Below are 24395 nucleotides of genomic sequence, written 5' to 3'. Positions count from 1 at the left end.
TGTTAACGGAATACAAAAATGCTTCCGGGATGGGATGCTTAAGAATCTTAAATTTCATTAGCTTCCAGGATGAGTTAGGATTAAGGTAATAATAATAATATTTGCGGACCTGTCAAAGGAGTTCGCTATCGCCCGCTTACTTTTCCGGGATGCAATTTTCTTCCTAATTGTTTGCGTTTCTTTGACTGAGACCGTGATTTTAACAATATGGTTATAGATGCTGATCAGAATTGCCAAAGATTTAAATAATAGTGGTTGATTTGGCAAATGCGCCGGTCGAGAAGAAAACAAAACCTGAAGCTTTCTCACGCTCCACCTTTCCCAAGTCAACCATGGCATGGATTGCCTCGTTGACCTTTTCTTTTTCCTGTCACAAAAGTGGTACTTAAAATACGAAAATATAATGCATATGTAAAGAGAATGATCGGCCTATAGCCAAAAAAAAAAAATCATCTAATCACAATAGTCTATAGAATTTTTTTTTTTTTTTTTTTGTAATAAATGGGAGGTTTTGAATCGGCTATAGATCAAGTAACAAGAAGAGCTTTTATGTGAGTGGCATCTCAAAACTGATCTCCTTGGTTAGCCAAGACTTTGCTCAAGCCCTAATAAATGTGTTCTAATTCTGGTCAACTTGCAGCTGAAGCGCCCCAATTAGACAGGAGGCTGCGACTGCAACCGCCATTGCTTTGGGAGCCTGCTCTTGGTTTGACTTTGACATGCCAAGTCAGCACATACTGCAACTGTGGATCAACTAGATTGTCTATATTTTAACTTTACTTTTCAAGGTTTTTATTATTTTTTTGGGGGGGGGGGGGGGGCGTTTGAAACCTGAAATGGTGAAGACGTTAAGTATGACCGTGTTCCGGGATGTACGTTGAAAAACAGCATGTCTGACTTCTGTATGGATCATCTATTAAACTTTCTCCAACCCAAAGGATTTTTTTTTTTTTTTTTTTTTGGCGAGTCTACTCATCTGACCAAACCAGTTTTGGTAGAATTGGCAGAAAGAAAGGTTTGAAAAAAGATTAAACAATGAACTGAAAAAACCAGTACTGTAATGCTTGTTTATTGCTCCGTTTGAATTAACAGTTTTTAGGTGTGTTATTATAAAACTTTATTGTAGTATTGCATATGAAAAACTTTTGTATGAGATTTTTTTAGGTTATTTTTGTTTGTATATTTATAAATTTGCTTGATTTATTTTAACTTTTCTGAGTGGGGTCCATTTTAACTTTTACTGTTTCGTAGTAATCTCATTCATTCATCTGTGTTTTTGCTAAAATATGATATTGAGCCTTTGCAAATTGCTACGCCCTCAACTAGGGGTGCAGAGAATTCGAGTAGCTTGAATCGAGCTCGCGAGTAGCTTGGTTAGCTACTCGAATCGAGCTCGAGGCGATTTCGAGCTACTTGCTACAGTAAACGAGTCGAGTTCGAGTAATTAATGGCAAGAAATTTTAACTCGTCGAGTAGCTCGAGTTTGGTGGCCTATTTGTATATTTTATATATCAATTTACTCTTTTAGGTTTGTTAGTTAGAATATTTACGGGTTTAACCAGTTATGTTGTAATAATAATGAAGGGTGAATAAGTAATTTTGGCTCGTAAACTAAAAACGATGAAATGCATTGCAAACTCTGTCCTTCATTCGCCTTCTTCGTTCCTCTTCAGTCTTCAGAGTTCAGCTTACCTCTCAAATCCCAATCTCAGTCTTTGGCTCATCTTCTCAAATCTCAATTGTCACAACTCAAAAAAATTGGGGGCTGCTGCTGCTGCAATACTTGTAATGGTTTCTGAGCTCTTGAGTCTTGACTTAGAGGAAGCTCTTGAGTCTTGCGCGCTGCTGGCGCAGGCCGTGGAGGAGAGGGCGTCGCGAGCTGGCGGATGACTGCGCGCCGTGCGCAACTGCTGCTGGACTGCTGCGGCTGAGTTGCTGCTCGATCTGCCTGGAGGTGAACTGGAGCGCAAGGGGCAGGCTGCTCGCAAGGGGGCGACTGCGGTTGAGTCGAGCAGGGGTTGCGTGAGAAGGAGCTGCTGGTGGCGAGGCGCGGCTGGGCAACAGGCGCGATGGGCGGCAGTGTGGCGTGCGGCGATCTGGCGGGGTGCAAAGTGACGGCGGTGGACAAGGAATAAAGAAGGAAGAAGAAGGAGAAAAATAAATAAAAGGAAGAAGAAAAAGAGAGAAAGAGGGGAAGTAGGGCTGACGTTGTTGTTGTTGCTGTTGTTGCTTCGATCGGATGCATGTCAAGTTCGAGTACTCGACTCGAGCTCGAGCTCGATATGCATTCAAGCTTGATCGAGTCGAGTACGATCTTACTCGTGCTTGTCTCGAGTCAATCCCGATCTTCATTGCTCGAGCTCGATTCCTGGTGGATGTTGTCGAGTTCGAGCTCGAGTAGGCTACTACTCGAACTCGACTCGGCTCGATTTCACCCATACCCTCAACAACATGGTCGATTTGATTGCTTTACTCATTCCGTATGGGTTGTAAGTTTTTTTTTTATATATATATATACACTACAATGATGCAATATACGGCAGATATCCCAAGAGAAATTATATATATATATATATTATATACAAAAACTGACAATCTAAACACGTTTACATGCCAATGATTGCTTAGCCTACTCGAGCTCGACTCGACTCGATTTCACCCCTACCCTCAACAACATGGTCGATTTGATTGCTTTACTCATTCCGTATGGGTTGTAAGTTTTTTTTTATATATATATATACACTACAATGATGCAATATACGGCAGATATCCCAAGAGAAATTATATATATATATATATATTATATACAAAAACTGACAATCTAAACACGTTTACATGCCAATGATTGCTTAAAATTCCTCGTTCATCCTGATGGATGAAGCTTTTCCAACTTCAGACTCGAAGCACAGAGGCTGTCAACCTTGACTTACCGGTTTCGGTGACTGTACAACTAACAAGTCTAACACAAGAATCAATTTATGACCTTTGGGCGGGTTGGTGGATGTTAGGAATGGCGGGCAATCAATCACCTGGCTAATTACGAGTACAAAACACGCAGAGATCAGGAAAACACACTCCTGTTAATGCCGCGTGCGTCGCAAGCCGTGTCACCCTAACTAAATAATCTGAAATCAAAATAATTTAGGATTAGGAGGAGTTCAGATTAAGCTACATTATAAAAATTTATATAGTTGGATGGCCTGAATGCAAATGGCGTCTCCGGCTTATTATTATTTGATATAATGGACACACGAGTCACCCAAAAAACAAAAAAAAGGACTTTGATATTATTATTGTCTTATTTTCCATTTTCGAAGTTTGACCAAGATAATTACTCAAGCTCGGCTACTCATTTACTTTTCATTTTATTTTATTTTTATGGGGTGGGGTGGGGTGGTTCAAAGCAGACTAGAATCCTCTCTACAAGCAGCCACAAAATAATATACTGTGATTTTGTCATATCGTACCCCTAATTATTATCCTTAAAATGAAAAAAAAAGGTGTGTTACAAGGTAAATAATACTACTAAGAAACGATGAAACTGGTTAGCATTCAAGACACATAAAGTATATGCTATAGTAATTGTTTGTTAGGCTTTAAAAGATTTGTTTGGATTGAGCACTATTTCCTTAATTTTATTTGCTTACATCATCATTACAATTTTCAATACATCTTTTTATCTTTCCAAGTATCTTTCTATCTCACATACATCACGTCACAAAAGGTACTACAGTAAAAATATCCCAAATAATTTACAATCCAAACAAACCCTAATCGGGGTTCTTCTGATTGAAGAACAATTAATTAGGACAATCCAAAACCAATAAAGGTTGATGATGAAACAATCCATTAATTCAAAAGTCCTTTGGGCTTAGGTAAAAAAAAAACAATCCATTAATTCTCCTCCTCTTTTAATGCAGCCACATAGGGGTTGTTAGTGTTAGCTAACCTTCCACTTTAGCCACATTTATTAAAGAAGAAGAGAAGAAGATCATTAAACTTGTTAGAAACTTGAAGACTTTCCAACTTGTGATTGAACCGGGGGAAAAAAAAAATTAATACCACAAAATCTGGTCAGTGTCAGCAGAACTTCCCATCAAGAAAAAGTAATCCTTAGTGCGTTGGCTCGACTAGTAAAAAATAGCACAAAATTATGTTCAGTTTCATCTCAACAAAATTTCTGCTTCAGCGTCAGGTCAATAAACCGAGATGACGAATTAGCGCACATAATATGATCTATTAGTTTATTTTTTGTTAGGGAAAGAACGCTTGTCTTTGGATTGTAGTCTATTAGTTTAATAGTTTGCGATCTCAATCAATTTAATGAATTGGTCAGGGACTTGGACAAATTAATTTTTATTTTCCATTATTTAATTTTGGGTTCTCAGTGAAGTCCACTAGATAAGATTGGTCGACCCATGAATTCTTGTTCCTGAGTCAATCTACTACTATTATATTTTACAAGTATAATAAAAATAATACGGTACTTGTTGAGTTGTTGTATCATGCTATAACTCCATCAAAATTAAAAAGGAGCCTTCTCATTCGTGAAGTCAAGCCTAACCACCGATACACCTAACCTTTCCTGTCCGTCCTACTCTCTCTCTCTCTCTCTCCTTCTTTCTGATGCTTCCTTGGGAGTAAAACCTCAACAGCCACTCCCACACACCAAGTCCACCAATGGACTTCCGGATGAATGTGTTTTTTCCTTTTTTTTTTTCAAAAAAATTAATTTTATATTTTCAACCATCTTTTTAATTTACATACATTACATTATAACAAGTGTCATGATAATTATTCTAAATAACATGTTTCAAATAACAATTAATTTGGTTTGTTTGGATTAAAGGATATTTGAAAAAAAAAATGGTATTAACTACATAGGAGTAACATTATTTTTTTTTGATACGGTGTATATGCAATAAAATGTGATTGAGAAATATATTTTGTAAGTAATAATAATAAATTTTTTTCAAATAATACTATCCAAATCCAAACACACTCCGTGCGTGTGCTTATGAGTTATGATGTATGTCAAAAAAAATTTAAAAAAAAAATGAATGGATGGATGGTTGGATGTTTCGAGAAATGACATATAAGCGGAAAGTCTTGAATTTGAAACCTTCCAATTACACTAAAAAACTAGTATTTAAAAGAAAAAACTGAGTATCCAAATGTTATTCCACATGACAAGCTATAAGACATCATCCTTGAGATGTAAAAACCAAAAGAATGAATTTGGATAGGGTATTATTTAAAACAAATTTTGGAGCACTTTTTGTGATATAAATGTATGTATAATAAAAAAGATAATTGAAAATAGAAAGAGAGAGGTTGAAAAATGTATTTATGATACAAGTTAAATAGTATTTGAAATAATTGTGTAACTTGCTCTGATACTTTTATCCCAACACGTTTGTAAAAATTAAAATACTTTTTCTTCGTAAAGAAAAACATATATGTATATATATAATAATAATAATAATAATAATAATTCTAATTCCCATTAGTTCAATCTAGAAAATCCAACACCAAGACAGGAATTTCATCGACCCATATATTGCCTGTCTCCCTGCAAACTGCCGCAAGCAAGCAACGAGCAACTTGATGTGCATCGGTCCCAACGGATTGGAGAATTTAGAAAAATGCAACTTTAAATGTGCTACTACTACTTGATTTTGAGCGTGATCGGATCTCAACCGGCTGAGCGATGGGCCTGGTACCGAATGCCAATTGAGACCAACAAGAAGGTTGTTGAGAATTGGGTCAGGAGTCCCAGACAGCAACAGCAAATTGGAAGTATTGACTTAAAAGCGGTGCTAGTAATAAATTTTGGTAGTAGTACTAGTTTCAGAGTTTGTTTGATGAAAGAAAATGTAAAGGGGAAAAAATTTGGTTCCAAATGGGTAGTCGTGAGCTAACTACCATGAGTGCCGCCACGTGACAGGCTGTTAGCTGCTCTGTCTTCCCTCTCTCACACAACACAACTATACATGTGAAAGTTGAAACTACTCAAAATTCAACCAAATTCCTTCCCCAAAATTCTTCCATTTTTTCTTTCTTTTACACCCAAATATCATACTCTGATCTGATTCGTTCCATGATTATTTATTGATAAAAAAAAATAATAATAATAGTTTTCCACAGACCAACCTCCCACAACTTCTCTCCTATATAAGTCTTCTCCCTCCTCTCGATTCTCAGCTCCCAAATACGATTCCTCCGCGCCTGACTTCGCCCAGGCTCACAGTTTTTGTTATACAGACACAGAACAAACAAGCAGGTACAGCTCCATTTTATCACACATTTCCCATTAACTCCCATTATATTCCTCCAATCATCCACCCTTTTTGTTGAAGAGACGAATCTTCTTTTTCCTATAATTCGGATCTGTTTTTCCTCGTGTTGGCTTTCCGGGTCTGTTTTTCTTTTCTCTTCCCTGTTTTTTATGATCTGGGATTGGGTCCTTTTGTGGGTAAGAATAATATGTTTCCATGGCGTGGGTGGTTCGCTGTTTCCCTGTCGTGTTTTTCGATGTTTCCGAGGAAATTGGAATATGGATGGGATGGGGCATCTTTATGCTTCCTTTTGCTGTTTAGTTAAGGTTGATGAACCTTTTAAATTTCCGGCTGAGAGGCAGATCCCTCTCTCCAATAAAGTTACCATTTTGTCAAGTGAATTTCGCACACCTGAATTGCTCATTGCTAGGATCTGAATTTTTGTTAAGGTTGATTTTGAATTTCTACTTCTTGAACATGATTGCATTTCCACTTATAATGGGTCCATTTGATTAACTGCAATCAAACTGATATTTAGATTGTCGTCGTGCCCCTAAATTTGGGTTGCATCAACAATGTTCATCACATGTTAGGGGCAAATATAAATTGGACTGTAAGTTTTTCCATTCATGATCTGGATTCAGTAGTGGTGTGATCGCCTGCTTTTTCGGGTACTGATGCATGAAGCTTGATTTACAATTTGATGGGGCTGTATGTTAGGAACAATATTCGTTATTGTTTGTCACTACTGTATTACACTTAATCTCCCTGCTTATTTTGCTTATCTAACCACTTTATTGAGATCTGCTCAAACCTCAAAATGGGATCTTATTGAATTTTCAGTTGCTGGATTAATTCATATAGAGTTGCGGAAAGAGTCAAAGGTGTAGTTAATAGTGCTATGAGATTACTTTTTAAACCGTTATGTCTGTTACACTCAGTTATGCAGAGTACGAAGATAAATGTTTAGTCTGCAGAGATGTTCCTTTACTAGAAAAAAGGACCAGTGCGTGCTGTGCCTCTGAGGAAATGTTTGAGTGCACTATTTGTTGTTTGAGTTTGGTGGATCTCTTCTTTACAATGATGTCTAATACTTTCCATACTGAGAAGATGACTATGATGTTTAAGCAGAAGTCGCTCTGAGGCAAGGCCATGGCTACTGGGCAGCTTTTCTCCAAGACTACACAAGCATTATTCTACAATTACAAGCAGCTTCCAATCCAGCGGATGCTGGACTTTGACTTCCTTTGTGGTGCGTATGGAATTTCTTATTGTGATTGAATCCATTTCACAATGTGGAGCTTTAAATTTGTTTTTCACCTAGTCTTTTTCACTAGCATTTGGTTAATGTTATTTCTTCTTCCTATCTGTTTGAAGGGAGAGAAACACCTTCTGTCGCTGGTATTATAAATCCTGGTGCAGAAGGTTTCCAGAAGCTTTTTTTCGGTCAGGAGGAAATTGCAATCCCAGTACACTCCACGTGGGTATCTGACCCCTGATTATTGTGTTGCATATGCTTGCATTTTTTGTCTTTCTCAGTAAAGTTTGGGTTATCTTGGTCATAAAGTGGAAATCTTTCTAATGGTTTTGGATAGGGTTTCAATATAGTGTACTATTGCTTGTTGTCTAGGTTGACAAGTAAATAATATGTGTTTCATAACTGGTCAAAATCTTATGTTCTTATTTTTGTCTATCTGTGCACGTTGACAACCGATGAACATTCACTTGTTTGGCATGAGATGTTTTAGTCTATCTGTCAATAGTTCTTGAAAGCAGCATGTTGTCAAAAATTTCGCTTTTTTTTAGGGGGGGGGGGGGGGGTAAAGTTTTTAAGGTTCAATCATAAATTTTTCTTCTGTGATCTGCATTGTTTTCTAGGATAAATCAAGTGGAAATTGCTTTGTCACTTCTTTCTTTTTGATATAGTTTCAGGTGCATATAACTGCACCTTGTTACACTTAGTACTGTACATGCTTTCTCTTTTCCCTGATAATTTTCTTAAGATTGAACATTTCTCATATTTTCTGCCATTTTCTGTTTCTCCAGCATTGAAGCCGCTTGTGCTGCACATCCCACTGCTGATGTTTTCATAAACTTTGCGTCATTTAGAAGGTGTGTCTTATAATTGTAATTGTGTATTGACCCGAAAGCTAAAGCTCATCCACATATTGGAATACAACTGCTGTTACTGCAGTGCTGCTTCTTCATCAATGTCTGCGCTTAAGCAGCCAACTATTAAAGTTGTTGCTATCATAGCTGAAGGTGTCCCTGAGGCAGACAGCAAGCAGTTGATTGCTTATGCACGGTCAAACAATAAGGTAACATGCAGGTTGTATGTTCAGATGCATTAGTCTGTCTTTTGCAACATGGTATCTGATCGTTGTAACATATCTGTTTCAGGTTGTTATTGGCCCAGCTACAGTTGGAGGTATCCAAGCTGGAGCTTTTAAAATTGGTGACACGGCTGGAACAATCGATAATATTATTCAGTGCAAGCTCTACAGGCCTGGATCTGTTGGCTTTGTCTCAAAATCTGTACGTAATCTTTGAAGTTCTCATTAATACAGCTTTTTTTTGGTACATCTTCGCAAATATTGTGTTTAAATTTTTTGTTAAAATTTTTCAATTACCAATGTGATTGGATCTCTCTTTCTTCTGGGATATGATATAGTAGCAGTGAAAATCTGTATGGGTTTTAACATAATTCTTTGACATACAGGGGGGCATGTCCAACGAATTGTACAATACAATTGCCCGTGTCACGGATGGCATTTATGAAGGTTATTTTCTTAACTTTTCAGGCTAATAGCAGTTGTTTGTTTTGTTTGAGCAGTAATAAAGGGATAATTTCAGAAACCTCTGAAACCTCCCCTGAGGTTTCTAACAATCTCACTGCCCTCCCCTAAGGTTTTCAAAATATCAAAAACCTCCCCTAAAACTAATTAGCTAGTAACAAATCAGCCCAATTCAAATACAAAAGCATTATAAACTTGGTATTAGGAGAGAGAAAACAATTTAATTCCATAACTACCCTCAAGTTTTGCATTAAATAGTTAATTTACTATGAACAATATATATCTATTTTAACTTTATTAAATGTGAGGTGGTGTAACCGTTACCGCATTCATAGATCGTAAACAAAATATCAGCTTATAACTCTACAATAAGTTTAGCAACTCAAAGTCTCATCTACATATTGCACATGTAATATGATACTGATACATCTATTATAACACCAGTTGCATAATCTGCTACAAGAGTAGCAAAACATGTAGACCCTACTGCAGCCAACATTTCGATTTAAAAAAGACCATTTGTTGAATAATCACAAACAAGAAAAAAAATTGTCATAATTTAAAGGTTTTTCAATTTAGTAGCATACAACCAATGATCTTTGCCTATATTTTATACAACATCAACACCTATTTTCGATGACAATAAAAGTAACAATTAAGATAAAAAAAAAAAAAAGAAGAAAAAACACTATAATTGAATACCAATCATCAAATGGAGCAGATCATACAGAACATAATACAAATTACATAATGTCATATTTTCCATTTTTTGTTTGATTCAAGCTATTTTTTTTCACTTGCATTAAGCATGACCATCAAGAATTACCTTAACATCTGCAATCAAATAATAAAAATTTCCAAAATTTAAGAGCAGAAAAATCTTAGAGGTTGACCTTGAGATTTTCACAATTACCAAAAATTTGAGAGCAAATTTCCTTGTCAAATCTCCTAAATCCTTAGATGTGCCTAAAGAAGCTCTATTTCTCTTATTCGACAAAAACCACTAAAGTCTAAATCACTGCTACTCACGCACATCAATTATCAATCATAGAAAGGCGCCTATAATTGCCCCCCCTTTTTGTAATGGCATATTAGAATTTTTTTTTAAAAACTTATAAATTGTCATTATTTCTGTTAAATCTAGTTAATAACAATTTAACTAATCATGTGAACATAATTGGGAAATATCTCTTAAGTGTGTGGGTAATTAAGTCATTTCTCCATGATTGGTGTGACAATTGGACCCAATGACCTAATAGGGGAGGTTTCTGATATTTTAGAAACCTCAGGGAAGGGCAGTGAAACTGTCAGAAACCTCAGGGGAGGTTTCTGAAATTATCCGTTTAATAAATGTTTAGAATTGGAATTTAATTGGATAGCAAATCATGTTTTATACAGGTATTGCAATCGGAGGAGATGTATTTCCTGGCTCAACACTTTCTGATCACGTTCTGCGGTTTAACAACATTCCCCAGGTACATACTCACTCTGGTAATCTTGTCAAAAATGGGAGGTTTCTTGTGTTTTTTTTTTTTTTTTTTGGTGCTTGATCTTGGGTGGGGAGCTAGGACATGCACTGAGCTTTAGTCTTTCTGGCTTTTCTTGTCTCAGATTATAATATAGGTTCTTAAATTCTGAGTCTCTTTGAACAGGTTAAAATGATGGTTGTTCTTGGGGAACTTGGTGGGAGAGATGAATATTCTTTAGTTGAGGCCCTCAAACAGGGTAAAATTAACAAGCCTGTAGTTGCTTGGGTCAGCGGCACTTGTGCAAGGCTTTTCAAGTCTGAAGTACAATTTGGTCATGCGGTGAGCTTTTCCTCTTGCTTCCATTTTTTCATATGGCTGTCAATGTTACTCTGCTTAGCCCTTTAATTTCTCAGTGTTCAATATCTTTGGGTTGGCACAGGGTCAAAGGGTTCTTTTGTACTCATTTCCCTCCTCAACAATAGCTTCTTGTGCAAGTAAGGTCTCTAACTTTGTCTGATGGTATTTGTCAGGGTGCAAAGAGTGGTGGTGAGATGGAATCTGCACAGGCAAAGAACCAAGCACTCAAGGATGCTGGTGCTGTCGTTCCCTCCTCATATGAAGCATTTGAGAGTGCTATTAAAGAAACTTTTGATAAATTGGTAGATTCTCCATATTCTTGCCTTAGTTGTTATTTCTCAGGCATTTGCTCTGCCTCTAGGTAGATTTACTAAAATGCCTGGTTATTCCCAATAGGCTCAAGATGGCAAGATTGCTCCTGTAAAGGAAGTGACGCCTCCACAAATTCCAGAGGATCTTAACACAGCAATCAAGAGTGGCAAAGTTCGGGCTCCTACTCATGTCATTTCCACCATCTCTGATGACAGAGGTCTGGGATATTTATTTTGTACGTTAGATGAATTCATCACTAATTTGACAGGATCTTAATTATTAGGTTGATTGCCTATTCTGGTAAACAGGTGAAGAGCCATGCTATGCTGGTGTTCCAATGTCCTCCATTGTTGAACAGGGATTTGGTGTTGGTGATGTCATTTCTCTGTTGTGGTTCAAACGAAGTCTTCCCCGTTATTGCTCTCGTTTTATTGAGGTGAGTCTCTTCTGAATTGTTAAAAACTTCCTTTGATTTCGTGGCATTCCCTGTTGTCAGTCTGTTTTACTTGCACAAGTTTACCCTTTTTTGTTGCTGACAAAACCAGATTTGCATCATGTTGTGTGCGGACCATGGCCCCTGTGTCTCTGGTGCTCACAACACCATTGTAACCGCCAGAGCAGGAAAAGATCTTGTGTCCAGCCTTGTTTCTGGTAAGTTGGTATCCTTCTGATATCCTCCTCAAAAGTCACAAAGATGGTAGTAGTAATCTTGAGTTTTTTTTAAGGTAGATGAATGGAATCTATACTGTTGATTTTGTTATCGATGGGAGATGTAATTTGGTTTCTGAAACAGGTTTACTGACTATTGGTCCCCGATTTGGTGGGGCTATTGATGATGCTGCTCGGTACTTTAAGGATGCTTATGACAGGGTAAGTTCACATGATTTGGCTAACTTAGCATATCCAATCATTCATGGATGCTAAATCGTTGTCTTAATGTTGTTTGGTCTCAGAATCTGACACCTTATGAATTTGTGGAGGGCATGAAAAAGAAAGGCATTCGGGTGCCAGGAATTGGACATAGGTAAGAAGCTCTGTTTGCTTGTCAGTGTAAAATAAGGCCTTCTTTCTCATATGGCATTATAACTTGGTAGATATTCTCTCCTGAATGGTACTAGATTGCTATATCACAAACTGACGTTCTTGTACAGTTTCCGTGGGTATACTTTTGAATCTTGCCATGTCAATTTTTAATATGGAGCTTTATATTCTCTCTATGAAAAAAGGATCAAGAGAGGAGACAACAGAGATAAGAGAGTTGAACTGCTACAACGGTATGCACGTGAAAACTTCCCTTCAGTGAAATACATGGAATACGCAGTCCAGGTTGAAACCTACACACTCTCAAAGGCAAACAACCTTGTCCTTAATGTGGATGGTGCCATTGGGTCTTTATTCCTGGATCTGCTTGCTGGAAGCGGAATGTTCACCAAACAAGAAATTGACGAGATCGTTGAGATTGGTTACCTGAATGGGCTGTTTGTGCTTGCCCGTTCTATTGGTCTAATTGGGTGAGTTGGATTATGCTAAAACAGTAAAAGGCAGTCTTTTTAAACAATGGTTGTTTACATCTCCCTCACTAACAAACGACTGATATATCCTTTTAAAAAAATCTCAGGCATACATTTGACCAGAAGAGATTGAAACAGCCACTGTACCGCCATCCTTGGGAAGATGTTCTCTACACCAAGTGAAGAGCTGGCAGATGGGAAGAGGGACTTTGCAGCATGCTCCTCAACAAGCATTCGGTTAAAAGTTGTCAATTTACCACTTGCTACCACCATTATTCAGTTTTAGGCTAGTGTTTTGAACTGCTAAAAGCAGGTAGAGTACTTCATTTTAAGTCATTTAACCCGAGTTTACATGAATATAAATGAGTAGTAGTCAATCTGGAGAATCTGTCTTTTGACTTGAGGAAGTAATAACAATTGTGGTATCGTTAGAGCAATTTTCGTCCTTGTTTTGTTAGCGTGTTATAATTCAAAGTCTCCACAGGCATGTTTACTTTGTTTTGCTTGATTAAAAAATAAAAAAAAAAAAAGGAAATAGGCTTGATTTGTTTTTGTGAATCCCCTGAAAGTCACAAAAGGGGGCCCTCAAGAATTCCTGGCAATTTCATGGATAAGATTGTGTCACATCATTACATTGAGATTTGAATGGTTGGAAGGTCTTTTGCATCTTGAAATTGATAGTCAAGGAACTTGTTTAAGAGTTTATGAGTGTCTCTGCTTCGGATGCAAGCAATCTGATCTGATGAAGTAACTGGGAGCCTACCATATTGATATAAACAACTGTATGGCATGCCATCCATATTAATTAAACTGGGGCGTTGTACACAAGCAACCTGTTGATACGCCTGAGACCAATGTTTTTAAAATTGGATCGGTCGATTTGATCGGTTGAACCATGAGTCGGTTATGTTTTTGGTCCGATTCAATTTGATTTAACCATGAATCGGTTATGTTTTTGGTCCGATTCAATTAAAAAATCAAAGAATTAATTGAACTGGTTAAGAGCTTGTTGAACCAATCAAATCGAAAGGTTTAATCAATTTTTGTTAAGTTTTTAGTTTCTACAATAAATATTTTAGTTTTATTCAAAATTCTTAATATTAAAATGAATAAAAAATTATTAAATCTTTGAATTGAGGTCGAATTGATTGAATCGTAAGGTTTTCCAACAATTCATTCTTCGATCCGAGTTTACAAATATTGTCTGAGACAAGTAGTTTGTTGCCGACAGTTAGGGTACCATACATACAAGCAGCCTAAACACAATCTGCCCAAGCAAATTAAATCAGGATCCATCTTTACTAAAATGATTTGTATATCGAATTCTATACATGTGTTATAGATATGGACACGCTAATATATATACACTCAAGAACTTAAGGGATTAATCCATTAAGTTGTTCTCGATGCTCGCTAGTGCATACATTCGGAATATAAGAAATTAATCCATTGAGTTATTCCCGATGCCCTCCAATGCCTTGTACGTGCTGAACATGGATTAAGTGGCGTAACTACTACTATGTACAACACCTGAATACGCCTGCTGCTTGAATCCATCAGAGGACAAAACCATGTGGAGTGAGGCTCTGATTGCAGACACTAGAAGGAAGGAGATAAGCTTTTGCGATATTGTGGGTCAATTATACGGTACAGAGTTCACGTGGAGGGAATGCGATCTGAAAGGGAAATCACACTTGTCCCGATCATTGGTGTCCATGTGTATATCAGTCTATGTTTCATGTTTTCGGAAATACTAACTGCATCAGTAAACGATTTCTAAGCTGGATTTGCATTACCTTAATGGACTTATGTCATTTCTTACGATTTGATGCGGAGTGGGCCTAAAGGACTCAAGAATCAAGTCGACAATCCTGTCAGATTTGAGGAATTGTAGATGTATGGATTCCACTAGTTTACTCATTTTAGTATTTAACTTTGTCAACAAGTTATATCTATGTTGGATCGTGATTTTCTATCAAAAAAAAATTTCTACATTTTTCGTAAACACGTTTTTTTATTATTTTTTATCTCATATACGTCAGATCGCTACAGTTAATCCAATTGATTGATTTTTATCAATTGCTTCCGGAATCAGGCCACTTGCTGTCAGGGCCAACAATTATTTTTTTCAAAAAAAAAAAGTTTAAGGAACTGATAAAATATTAATAGCCATAATTTGTAATAAAAAAATAATTAATTACCCACATATGAATCACGTGAAGAATCAGTCTTGTAGGAATAATTTTTTTGTCAAATTTTTGTATTCTAAGCTAAAAACTAGTTACTCACATCATTGGCATGCAAGTAATTAGTCCTCATTTATTATAAATTATGTCAAACAATATTTGTTTCATATTTTTAAAACTTTTTACAAAATTAGTTGCTAGCACGTGACAACACATGAACGGATTCTGGTAGCAATTAACAAAAATCATTTATTTGGACTAAATATATTTAGAAATTGAAACATTTGGAACTGCATTTATTTTTTGTCTAGGTTTTAGTGACTAGAATTGTTCATGGTCCAAACATTTGTTTTTGTCTAAACTTTTGGGTGCGTTTAATAAATTTGAAATTTGAAATTTGAGTTCGTTGATTTGTTAAATTATTAAGTAAATGTGGCAAAATGGGCGGGATTTGCTTGAGTTTTAAATCAAACTGAATCATATGGGTTTAGGCCTAACCATAACCATATGTGTTTTAGAACTAACTTGGGCGGTATCACTTTGGAATGGTTTTAGATTGATCCCGCCCAATACCCAAATCTATTTCTATATTTTTTTTCCTTTAATTCTTTTTTATTTTTTATATAACTTTAATATTTTTATTTATTAAATTTCTTTTTGATCTTATTGTGAATTTATATTTTCCTGAATTCATCCACACTCTAAAACGACTAACAGTTACTTTAAAAAGACATAACATTTTGGTGAGAATGAACATATCTTCTCATTGGATTAAACCAAAAATTGGATTAACATATAAAGGAAAAGATAGATACACAGCTATATTCTAACAGATATCAAAATAGCCTGGATACTGAGGCTGTTGAACATTTATCCTCGTCACTGTCCAAGTATATGGGTAAGGTTAGTAATTGTCTCTACCTAAATATGACATAATGTTGTCTGACACAAGGACTGGAAACAAGATTTTTTAACACCAAATTCATTTTTGTTGACATTCTTAAAATTTCCAAAAATTAATACAAAAGAAATTCACATTAAATGCTGAATAAAACTAGCACAAAAACAAAGAAGCTCATTAACATATAGAAATCTATGTAGATAGTTCAACAATTAGCATAAAATCAACATAAAATGATGCCAACAGTTGTTAATGATTCTTGAAGACACCAAAATTTTATCAATTCATTTTATTTTTATTGTTATATTTATTTTTTTAAGTTGTTTAGATGAAATCATTTTTACTTAATTGGTTTTCTTTTGTAGGAAAGTGAGAAAAGAACAGAAAGAAAATGGAAGTGAAAAAAAAATCAGATTTTTGCAAAAAAAAAAAAAAAAAAAAAACAAAGATGAATTTTTAGATAAATAAAATTTTTTGGAAAGATATTTGGGCCCAATGGGTACCCAAGTATTTCCTAATATTTCCCATCAAATAATGGGCACAACTGAGATGCATCCCATTTTAAACTCAATATCAAATTACAATACCCATCCCGCACAAAGTCCTTTTAGGCATGAGTAGCCCATTGGGATTTGGGACAAATTATCATCTCTATTATTAAACTCAATTTGATACATTTAAATGTATATCACATTAAATAATAAGTGAATAATTCATCACTTATTTTTTAGAGTAAGTTTTGCTTTGAAAATTTAGTGTCAATTAATTTAGATATTCAATTTTTTGTTATCAAATACGTTGGAACATGTTAAATTTGAATCCATTAAATTTAAGTATTGGATTAGGTTATTAAACAGGGCCTTATTTTGTAGCTAGAGCTAAGACTTCAAGAATTAGAGATTTTGATTTAAACTCCCTCCTCATTTCTTAAACTCCACACTTTTCCTACTAAACAAATTTAATTTCTCTCACTTTTCCATACTTGTCTTTACAAACAAATATTGCCTAAAGAAAGGTTAAAAGTTTCTATGGTTAAAAAAGGCATGGACATGGTGAATTTCTTAAAATAATCCCTAAGAATAAATGTGTCTCAAAAGTTAAGAGTATTTTGGTTGGGGTTTTAATATTAACATGAGTATGCAGTGACAGAGATAGATAAATTTTTTTTTTTCATTATCTTTTTGTTACCGCACAAGTCTATGAGTTTTTTAATATTATATTTTGATGAAATGAGTTTCAAATGTTACAAGAAGTTTGAAGTAAAGGAGTCAAGTGAAATTTTTAAATTTTGGGAGTGTTAAGAGAAACTATTAAAACCTCAGAAAAGGTTTTTTAAATTATCCCTAACAAAAAAGTTGTAAAAAAAGGAAAAAAGAGGAGCTAGTCCAGTATTTTGCAATCCTCCTCGTTTTTGGGTTGTATATGGCTTATAAGCTATAAGGTCCATGGTTTCAATTGCCATATGCACGACACGATTTAAAAAAAAAAAAAAAAAATCAGCGGTCGGTCGCCGCATACTCATGTGAGGCGACTGAGACATTTCAGTGAAAATTTTCTTATTTGTGTAATACAGTCGGAGCATACACCCATTTCGGCGACCAACTATCCTTACAGTAGTTGACTATTAGGAAAACCGCCATGTTTGGATTGCTACTTTTCGTCGAAAAATTACGTTGTTTTCCGTGATCACATTTCCCTATTACCTTTTTCCCTCACATACATCACATCGCTACAGTATTTTTTCCATGAAAAATCATGAAAAATGCAATCCAAACACAACCTTAAGACTCTCCTTGATTATAGATTAAGGGATAACTTACATTCATTTTAAATATTTTCTGAAAGTTGTATCGATGGGTGCTAACGCATTCATTTGATCGCTTGATCCGATAATAGTTCAGTTCCGTCCAGACTCTTCTTTGACTTATTTAGATTCACTTCCTCCCTCTTAATATAGAGTATGAATAGAAAAGCTATCATGTTAATAAAAAAAATCAATTTCAACAATGTTAATATATTAAAATCTCCTTCCAAATATCTTTACTTTTGAGACACATTTATTTTTGGGATTATCTGAAGAAATTTGTAGATGAGCATCTCACCAAGCCACAATATTTTAAGAAACACAAATCAAAGTTAGTGCCATTTTCATGCTCTGAATCTCTTTTGCTTTTTCATGAATGGTAATCTTCATTAATATGCCAGAAATGTGGCCAAATAAAGGCCGTCCATGTTACGCGAATGTGAATTGGAAACGTGGTAGAACGAGTTATTACTGTACTATTTTAGGTGAGTTCTTCACCTGTGTTACTTTAGTTGATTGCAGAGATGGACAAGATACGGTTGCTTCTATTGTGGAAAGCTGAGTCATCTTTGCATGGTGGGAAAAAGTAATAGGAATAGGACAACACAGCTAGGTGGGCCAGGTGATAGACAGGAGTGAAAATTGCAACCGAGGATAGGTTAGAACCGATAATGAGCAAGGGGCCTACAGCAAGGTTTGTAAAATCGGGATTCTACATAGGATCGATTTTAGTTTTACAGGATCGGATCGTAGAATCGTAAGATCCTACCAAAAACTCTTAATTGCAATTAAAGGTTGCAATTCTTTGATAAATTACAAATATACCACAAATATTTTCATTTATTTGCAAAATGGAGCTTCGTATTTCACAAATTTACAAAAAATTGTAGGATCGTACGATCCTACCGATTCTACGATCCTACGATTCTACACGATCCTACACGATCCTATACGATCCTGCTACGATTCTATGCGATCCTGCAAAAATTAATATGATTTGCGACTCTGCATACGATCCGGATCGATTTTGGTTATCCGGATCGTAGGATCGTACGATCCTACGATCCGAATCGCGATTTTGACAACTATGACCTACAGTTTAATTTTTGCGCATCCTTAAAATAAAACCTGTTTTCATGATGGAGCAAAGATGCTGCTTTCCTGTCTTCAGTTCAAGCTTGCGTGAGATCCTTTTAACCCAACGTAACATCCCCAATTATTTTCAATTGGTGTCTTTATTCCTTTGGAAACTCGGAAGACATTTTAAAGTGGCGTTGTTTCCATTTTGTTTAAAGTAATTTATCCAATTTTTGTCATTTAATTTTTTAATTCTATTTATTGGTTCAAAAGCATTTTTTTCTTTATTGCATTTATTCTTTTTAATTCATTTTAAATATAATTTAACCAACTTTTTCCTTTTTCTTTAAGAAAAAAATACTGTTCTTATAATTTGTAAATGTGATGGCTATCCCAACTATCGATGATTACGCAAAGGTATGTACGTGAAAATTTTCAATTGAGTAATTACATTAGTGAATTATTCTACCGCATAAATAATCAAGAAATCTTGACAATTCAAAGGTATGTACACTTCTTGCAAATCCCAAATGCATAGATGAAATTCACAGTGTGGAAGCGCATGATTTTATAATTTTACTGTGATACCCGTCATTCAAATCTCTCAATTTTGAAATGTTAATCGTGTGCAAATTTTTTTTTGGTGTAGCTTAACCACTACTTCATCTTGTTTCTTGAGTTTTGTATGGTTCTAAGACAATAATGGTGTTTTTTTTTTGGTTAAAACGAAAAAAAGAAAAAGGGTTGGCTACATTACATTAAACAAAAGAAAAAAAGAATTAAAAGAAGGTAAGTGCAATGAACCAAAAATTGCTTTTGAACAAATAAAGAAAGGGAAAAATGTTAAATGATAAAAGTTGGTAAATTACTTTAAACAGGGGAAAAAAAAGAAATAGCAAATCTGAAGATTGTGTAAATATAGGTACATTATTATTAAGTTGGAGCACTTAAAGAAACCTAAGTGACAATAAAAAATCCCAAATCAAAATGATCCTCGTATATTATTTAAACTCTTGTCTGAATAATTTAAATTGAACATGGGAGCATAACTTGACATCTAAACATCGTTGCTACATAGTTAATAGTTAAAATGCCTTAAATTTAGTGTATACATCAAGTTTGTGATTTATAATCCAACACATTCATCATAACTAGTGGAAACATTAATAGTTAAAAAGACAAAAGACACAAAATTTGACATTGCACTTGTCAAATTTGTGATTTGTAGTCAGTCGTGTTCAATACAACTAATGGCACAGTTAGGACCTAGTTTAGTACAATCTAATTATTTAGTTGGGGAAATATTCACTATTTGAAACAATTGCATTATCACTAGGAGTGAGATTTGGAATTCGATTTAGGAATCTTTTAACAGATTTTTTACAACTAGCGACAAGTTAGGATATAGTTTAGTACAGTCTAATTATTTGGTAGGGGAAACATTCACTATTCGAAACAATTGCATTATTACCAGGAGCGAGAATTGGAATTCAATTTAGGAATCTTTTAACATGTTGACCTTGGTCGATCAATCCTTGGTTTTGATGATTAACAAACTAATATGTAGATTTGGGCTAATGTTTTTATGTGAGTAATTTGTTAGAACAGATTCTTGTGGCATAAAAGAAGAAGCAAAAACAGGGCACTCATGTCGGACGCTATCGGACGTCCGAAAGGATGAAGAACATCAAGAAGAAAACTCTGTCGGACGCTCGTGAGGAAGCATCGGACGTCCGGAAGGATCGGACGCACGCCTCGGACGCACATCGATCGCATCGGACGTCCGAGAAATTTCGCAAAGATTTGATGACTCTCTGTCAACGTTCGGACGCAGGGTTCGGACGTCCGACAGGTGGTTTGGACGCAGGGTTCGGACGTTCGACAGGTGGTTCGGACGTCCGACAGGCCAACGGCTAGTTTTGACAGCATTTAATATTTGACCGTTGGAGAGCCTTTTGGAGCCATTTCTCACCTTCTATAAAAATCCCAAAGCACAAGAAGACAAGGGATTTTTGCCAACACAAAATACAAGCTTACAAGTGAGATTTTTGAATAGAAAGATTCTTTGTTGGTTGTATAAGGGGTTGGAAAAGTTGGGTTGTGAGGTTGCTGAAGTGAAGGTTACTCTCTAAGAGAAGTAAAACCTTGGTGAAAGTGAACCTATCACTTGAAGTGGTAAAACCTTGGTGAAGGTTGCCTCATTTGTATAAAATAGTTCTTAATTGGGTGAGTGATCTTTCAAGTGTAGGTTGTTGAGGGTTAACTAGAATAGTTGTAAAACTCTTTGACTCAACCAAAGTGTGTTTGGGGTGAGGAAGGAGTGAGCCTTCACTTGTACATCTTGGTTAGCATCGCCATCTATTGAAGAGGCTATTGGATTGATATTTGGTTTGCATTTCTTATCTTTTCTCTTTAATTAAGTTTTCTTTATTGTACTTAAATTTGATATATCTTTGTGCATCATTGTGAAATTGTTTGTACTCATTGGGTTGCACCAGGCCTAACAATTGGTATCAGAGTTTGGTCTCTTTTGATCAAACTTAACCGCTTAGAGTAAAGATCATGGCAACCATAAAAGTTTATTTTTTAGAAGGGCAATCTATTGATAGACCACCTATGTTTAATGGTTCTCATTTTAGCATGTGGAAACAAAAAATGATGATTTTCTTACAATCCGTTTATATTGAATTATGGTATGTGATAGAAGATGGTCCTTATGAAGCCAGAATAATTGACTCTATCACTAATTTGAGTAGATTAAAGACTAGACAAGAATTGAATGAAAAAGACAAGAGATACCTTTCTTTGAATGCCAAGGCCATGTGTATATTGTACAATGCATTAGATGTAAATGAATCTAGTAGGATTAAAGGTTGTAAATCAGGTAAAGATATTTGGGATAAATTGTGTGTATTTCATGAAGGTAACCAAGATATTAAAGAACAAAAGAAATCTTTCCTTGTTTCTCAATATGAATTTTTCAAAATGCATCCTCTTGAAAATGTTGATAAGATGTGTAGTAGATTTTGTGACATTATTGAAGATCTTAAATTGCTTGGAAAAGAATATTCTTTAGGTGAGAAAAATAGAAAGATTTTGAATGCCTTGCCAAAAGAATGGGAAAACAAAATAAATGCTATAGAAGAGGCAAAAGATTTAAATTCTATGTCCATTGAATTTTTTGTGGATACCCTAATCTCTTATGAATTAAAGCTGAAATTCAAAGTGCAAGATGAAGAAAATGCAAGAATGTATAAGAGAGGCATAGCTTTTAAAGCATCTCAAATGGGAAATAACCCATCCTTCATGGGTAATGAAATCATGGAAGTGGACAATGATATAACTCCTCACATCAAAAGTTTCAAGAAGATCTTCAACAAGAGATGTTCAAGAGGAGATTGCAAAATTACATGGGATGAATGCAATTCAAAAAGAGAAAAAGAAGAGTTGGCCCAAATGGCACTAATGGCAGTTGGAGAAGATGAGGTAAGTTCTTATCACTCTTCTTGTGATGAAGATAATGGAGATGATGATGTGAAAATTTTTATGATTAAAATGCATAAAAGTTTGAGAAAATTTTATGCTAAAAATAAAGATTTGAAAACAAAAATAAATGATTTGTTGGAAGAAAACTCCAAACTTTTTCAAGAAAACAAATGTTTGAGAATGGAAAATGATGATTTAAAAAATCAAAAAAATGTTTTGAAAAGGAAGTTGGAAGAGAAAACAAAGTTTTATGAAAAAATGTTGGAGGAACAGAATTTGTTAAAGAAGAGAATTAATGACTTGAACGAGTTTCTCCAAAATGAAAAATAAAAGTTTTCTCAAACAAAAGAAAGTAAATCTTTTCAAGGCATAAATAAGTTTGCTATGATAAGAAGTAAGAAAATTAGTTGCATTAAATTCACTTATGTGCAAAATACTTCTATCATGTGTCACTTTTGTTGCAAATTTGGACATATGCAAAATGATTGCTATGTAAAGAAAAATATGAGAAAAGGTATGAAATCCATGTGGATTGTTAGATCATGTTGTCGTAACTCCCAATGACCCTATAAAGAAAGGGTACCAAATGAAATTTCTCATATTTAGGTACATCATGAAAATTTGATCCAAGAAGTGCTATATGGTTGTAAGTACAATTGAAAATTTTGATATTCAATATGGTTTTGATTTGAAAAATAAAGGGGGAGTTTGTTTTTGATTGATGCCAAAAGGGGAAGTTGGATTTATTGAAATTTCTTTGTATGTTGGCACTTTCTAAGGGGGAGCTTTATTTGAACTTATTTGATAAAAGAAATCTTCATTTTGTTTGTCATCATCAAAAAGGAGGAGATTGTTGACCTTGGTCGATCAATCATTGGTTTTGATGATTAACAAACCAATATGTAGATTTGGGCTAATGTTTTTATGTGAGTAATTTGTTAGAACAGATTCTTGTGGCATAAAAGAAGAAGCAAAAACATGGCACTCATGTCGGACGCTATCGGACGTCCGAAAGGATGAAAAATATCAAGAAGGAAACTCTGTCGGACGCTCGTGAGGAAGCATCGGACGTCCGGAAGGATCGGACGCACATCGATCGCATCGGACGTCCGAAAAATTTCGCAAAGATTTGATGACTCTCTGTCAACGTTCGGACGCAGGGTTCGGACGTCCGACAGGTGGTTTGGACGCAGGGTTCGGACGTTCGACAGGTGGTTCGGACGTCCGACAGGCCAACGGCTAGTTTTGACAGCATTTAATATTTGACCGTTGGAGAGCCTTTTGGAGCCATTTCTCACCTTCTATAAAAATCCCAAAGCACAAGAAGACAAGGGATTTTTGCCAACACAAAATACAAGCTTACAAGTGAGATTTTTGAATAGAAAGATTCTTTGTTGGTTGTATAAGGGGTTGGAAAAGTTGGGTTGTGAGGTTGCTGAAGTGAAGGTTACTCTCTAAGAGAAGTAAAACCTTGGTGAAAGTGAACCTATCACTTGAAGTGGTAAAACCTTGGTGAAGGTTGCCTCATTTGTATAAAATAGTTCTTAATTGGGTGAGTGATCTTTCAAGTGTAGGTTGTTGAGAGTTAACTAGAATAGTTGTAAAACTCCTTGGCTCAACCAAAGTGTGTTTGGGGTGAGTACGGAGTGAGCCTTCACTTATACATCTTGGTTAGCATCGCCATCTATTGAAGAGGCTATTGGATTGATATTTGGTTTGCATTTCTTATCTTTTCTCTTTAATTAAGTTTTCTTTATTGTGCTTAAATTTGATATATCTTTGTGCATCATTGTGAAATTATTTGTACTCATTGGGTTGCACCAGGCCTAACATAACATATGGTCTTTTTTTTTATGGACAAAAAGGTTAGATTTCATTTATAGTTAAACAAATAATCAAATTTATATTCATTTTTGCACATAAAAAAACAAGATCTAACTTGAACCATATTAATTTTTGTCAATTCATATTTATTTTTGCCATTAAAAAATTGAAATTTGACATTTTTGTACATAAACACCATTGCATATGAGTCATGTGGTGATTTTAGACTAAAAAGTGGTTGAAACCAAAATTGCGAACTTGAATTTGTAATGAATATAAAGTTAATATTTTAAGACGAAAAAATTCATTTAACAAAATGTAAAGGACATTTTGATCAATTTTTCTTGAAAATATTTATTACTATTTAGTATGCAAGACTTGAATCATTTCCAATT

General features: G+C 35.2%; 1 protein-coding gene across 3 annotated transcripts; it reads left to right on the top strand.

Annotated features, from left to right (window-relative positions):
- Positions 1–5993: 5993 nt before the first annotated feature.
- LOC113733875 (ATP-citrate synthase beta chain protein 2) lies at positions 5994–13159 on the top strand. 3 transcript variants are annotated; one of them, XM_027260088.2, is made up of 17 exons: positions 5994–6283; positions 7410–7530; positions 7656–7758; positions 8325–8390; positions 8473–8596; positions 8679–8813; positions 8998–9058; positions 10472–10548; positions 10726–10881; positions 11073–11201; positions 11296–11428; positions 11520–11647; positions 11757–11862; positions 12005–12081; positions 12165–12235; positions 12438–12722; positions 12830–13159. In XM_027260088.2, the coding sequence occupies exons 2-17, from the start codon at positions 7431–7433 to the stop codon at positions 12903–12905; spliced, it is 1827 nt and encodes a 608-aa protein (XP_027115889.2). In that variant the 5' UTR covers positions 5994–6283; positions 7410–7430; the 3' UTR covers positions 12906–13159. The 3 variants fall into 3 exon arrangements, with proteins under 3 accessions (XP_027115889.2, XP_071937751.1, XP_071937750.1); XM_072081650.1 differs by lacking the exon at positions 5994–6283 and adding an exon at positions 6390–6417; XM_072081649.1 differs by lacking the exon at positions 5994–6283 and adding an exon at positions 6867–6891.
- The last annotated feature ends 11236 nt before the right edge of the window (positions 13160–24395 follow it).

The sequence above is a fragment of the Coffea arabica genome, chromosome 3c (assembly GCF_036785885.1).
Source record: "Coffea arabica cultivar ET-39 chromosome 3c, Coffea Arabica ET-39 HiFi, whole genome shotgun sequence".
NCBI lineage: Eukaryota > Viridiplantae > Streptophyta > Magnoliopsida > Gentianales > Rubiaceae > Coffea > Coffea arabica.
This window is presented reverse-complemented; position numbering and strand designations above follow the sequence as displayed.

Excerpts from the sequence above, each read along its gene's own strand:
- LOC113733875 (XM_027260088.2), top strand. The coding sequence starts at position 7,431 with ATGGCTACTGGGCAGCTTTTCTCCAAGACTACACAAGCATTATTCTAC. Across the intron at positions 7,531-7,655 it reads GGACTTTGACTTCCTTTGTG|GGAGAGAAACACCTTCTGTC; the intron begins GTGCGTATGGAA and ends ATCTGTTTGAAG. Across the intron at positions 10,549-10,725 it reads GGTTTAACAACATTCCCCAG|GTTAAAATGATGGTTGTTCT; the intron begins GTACATACTCAC and ends CTCTTTGAACAG.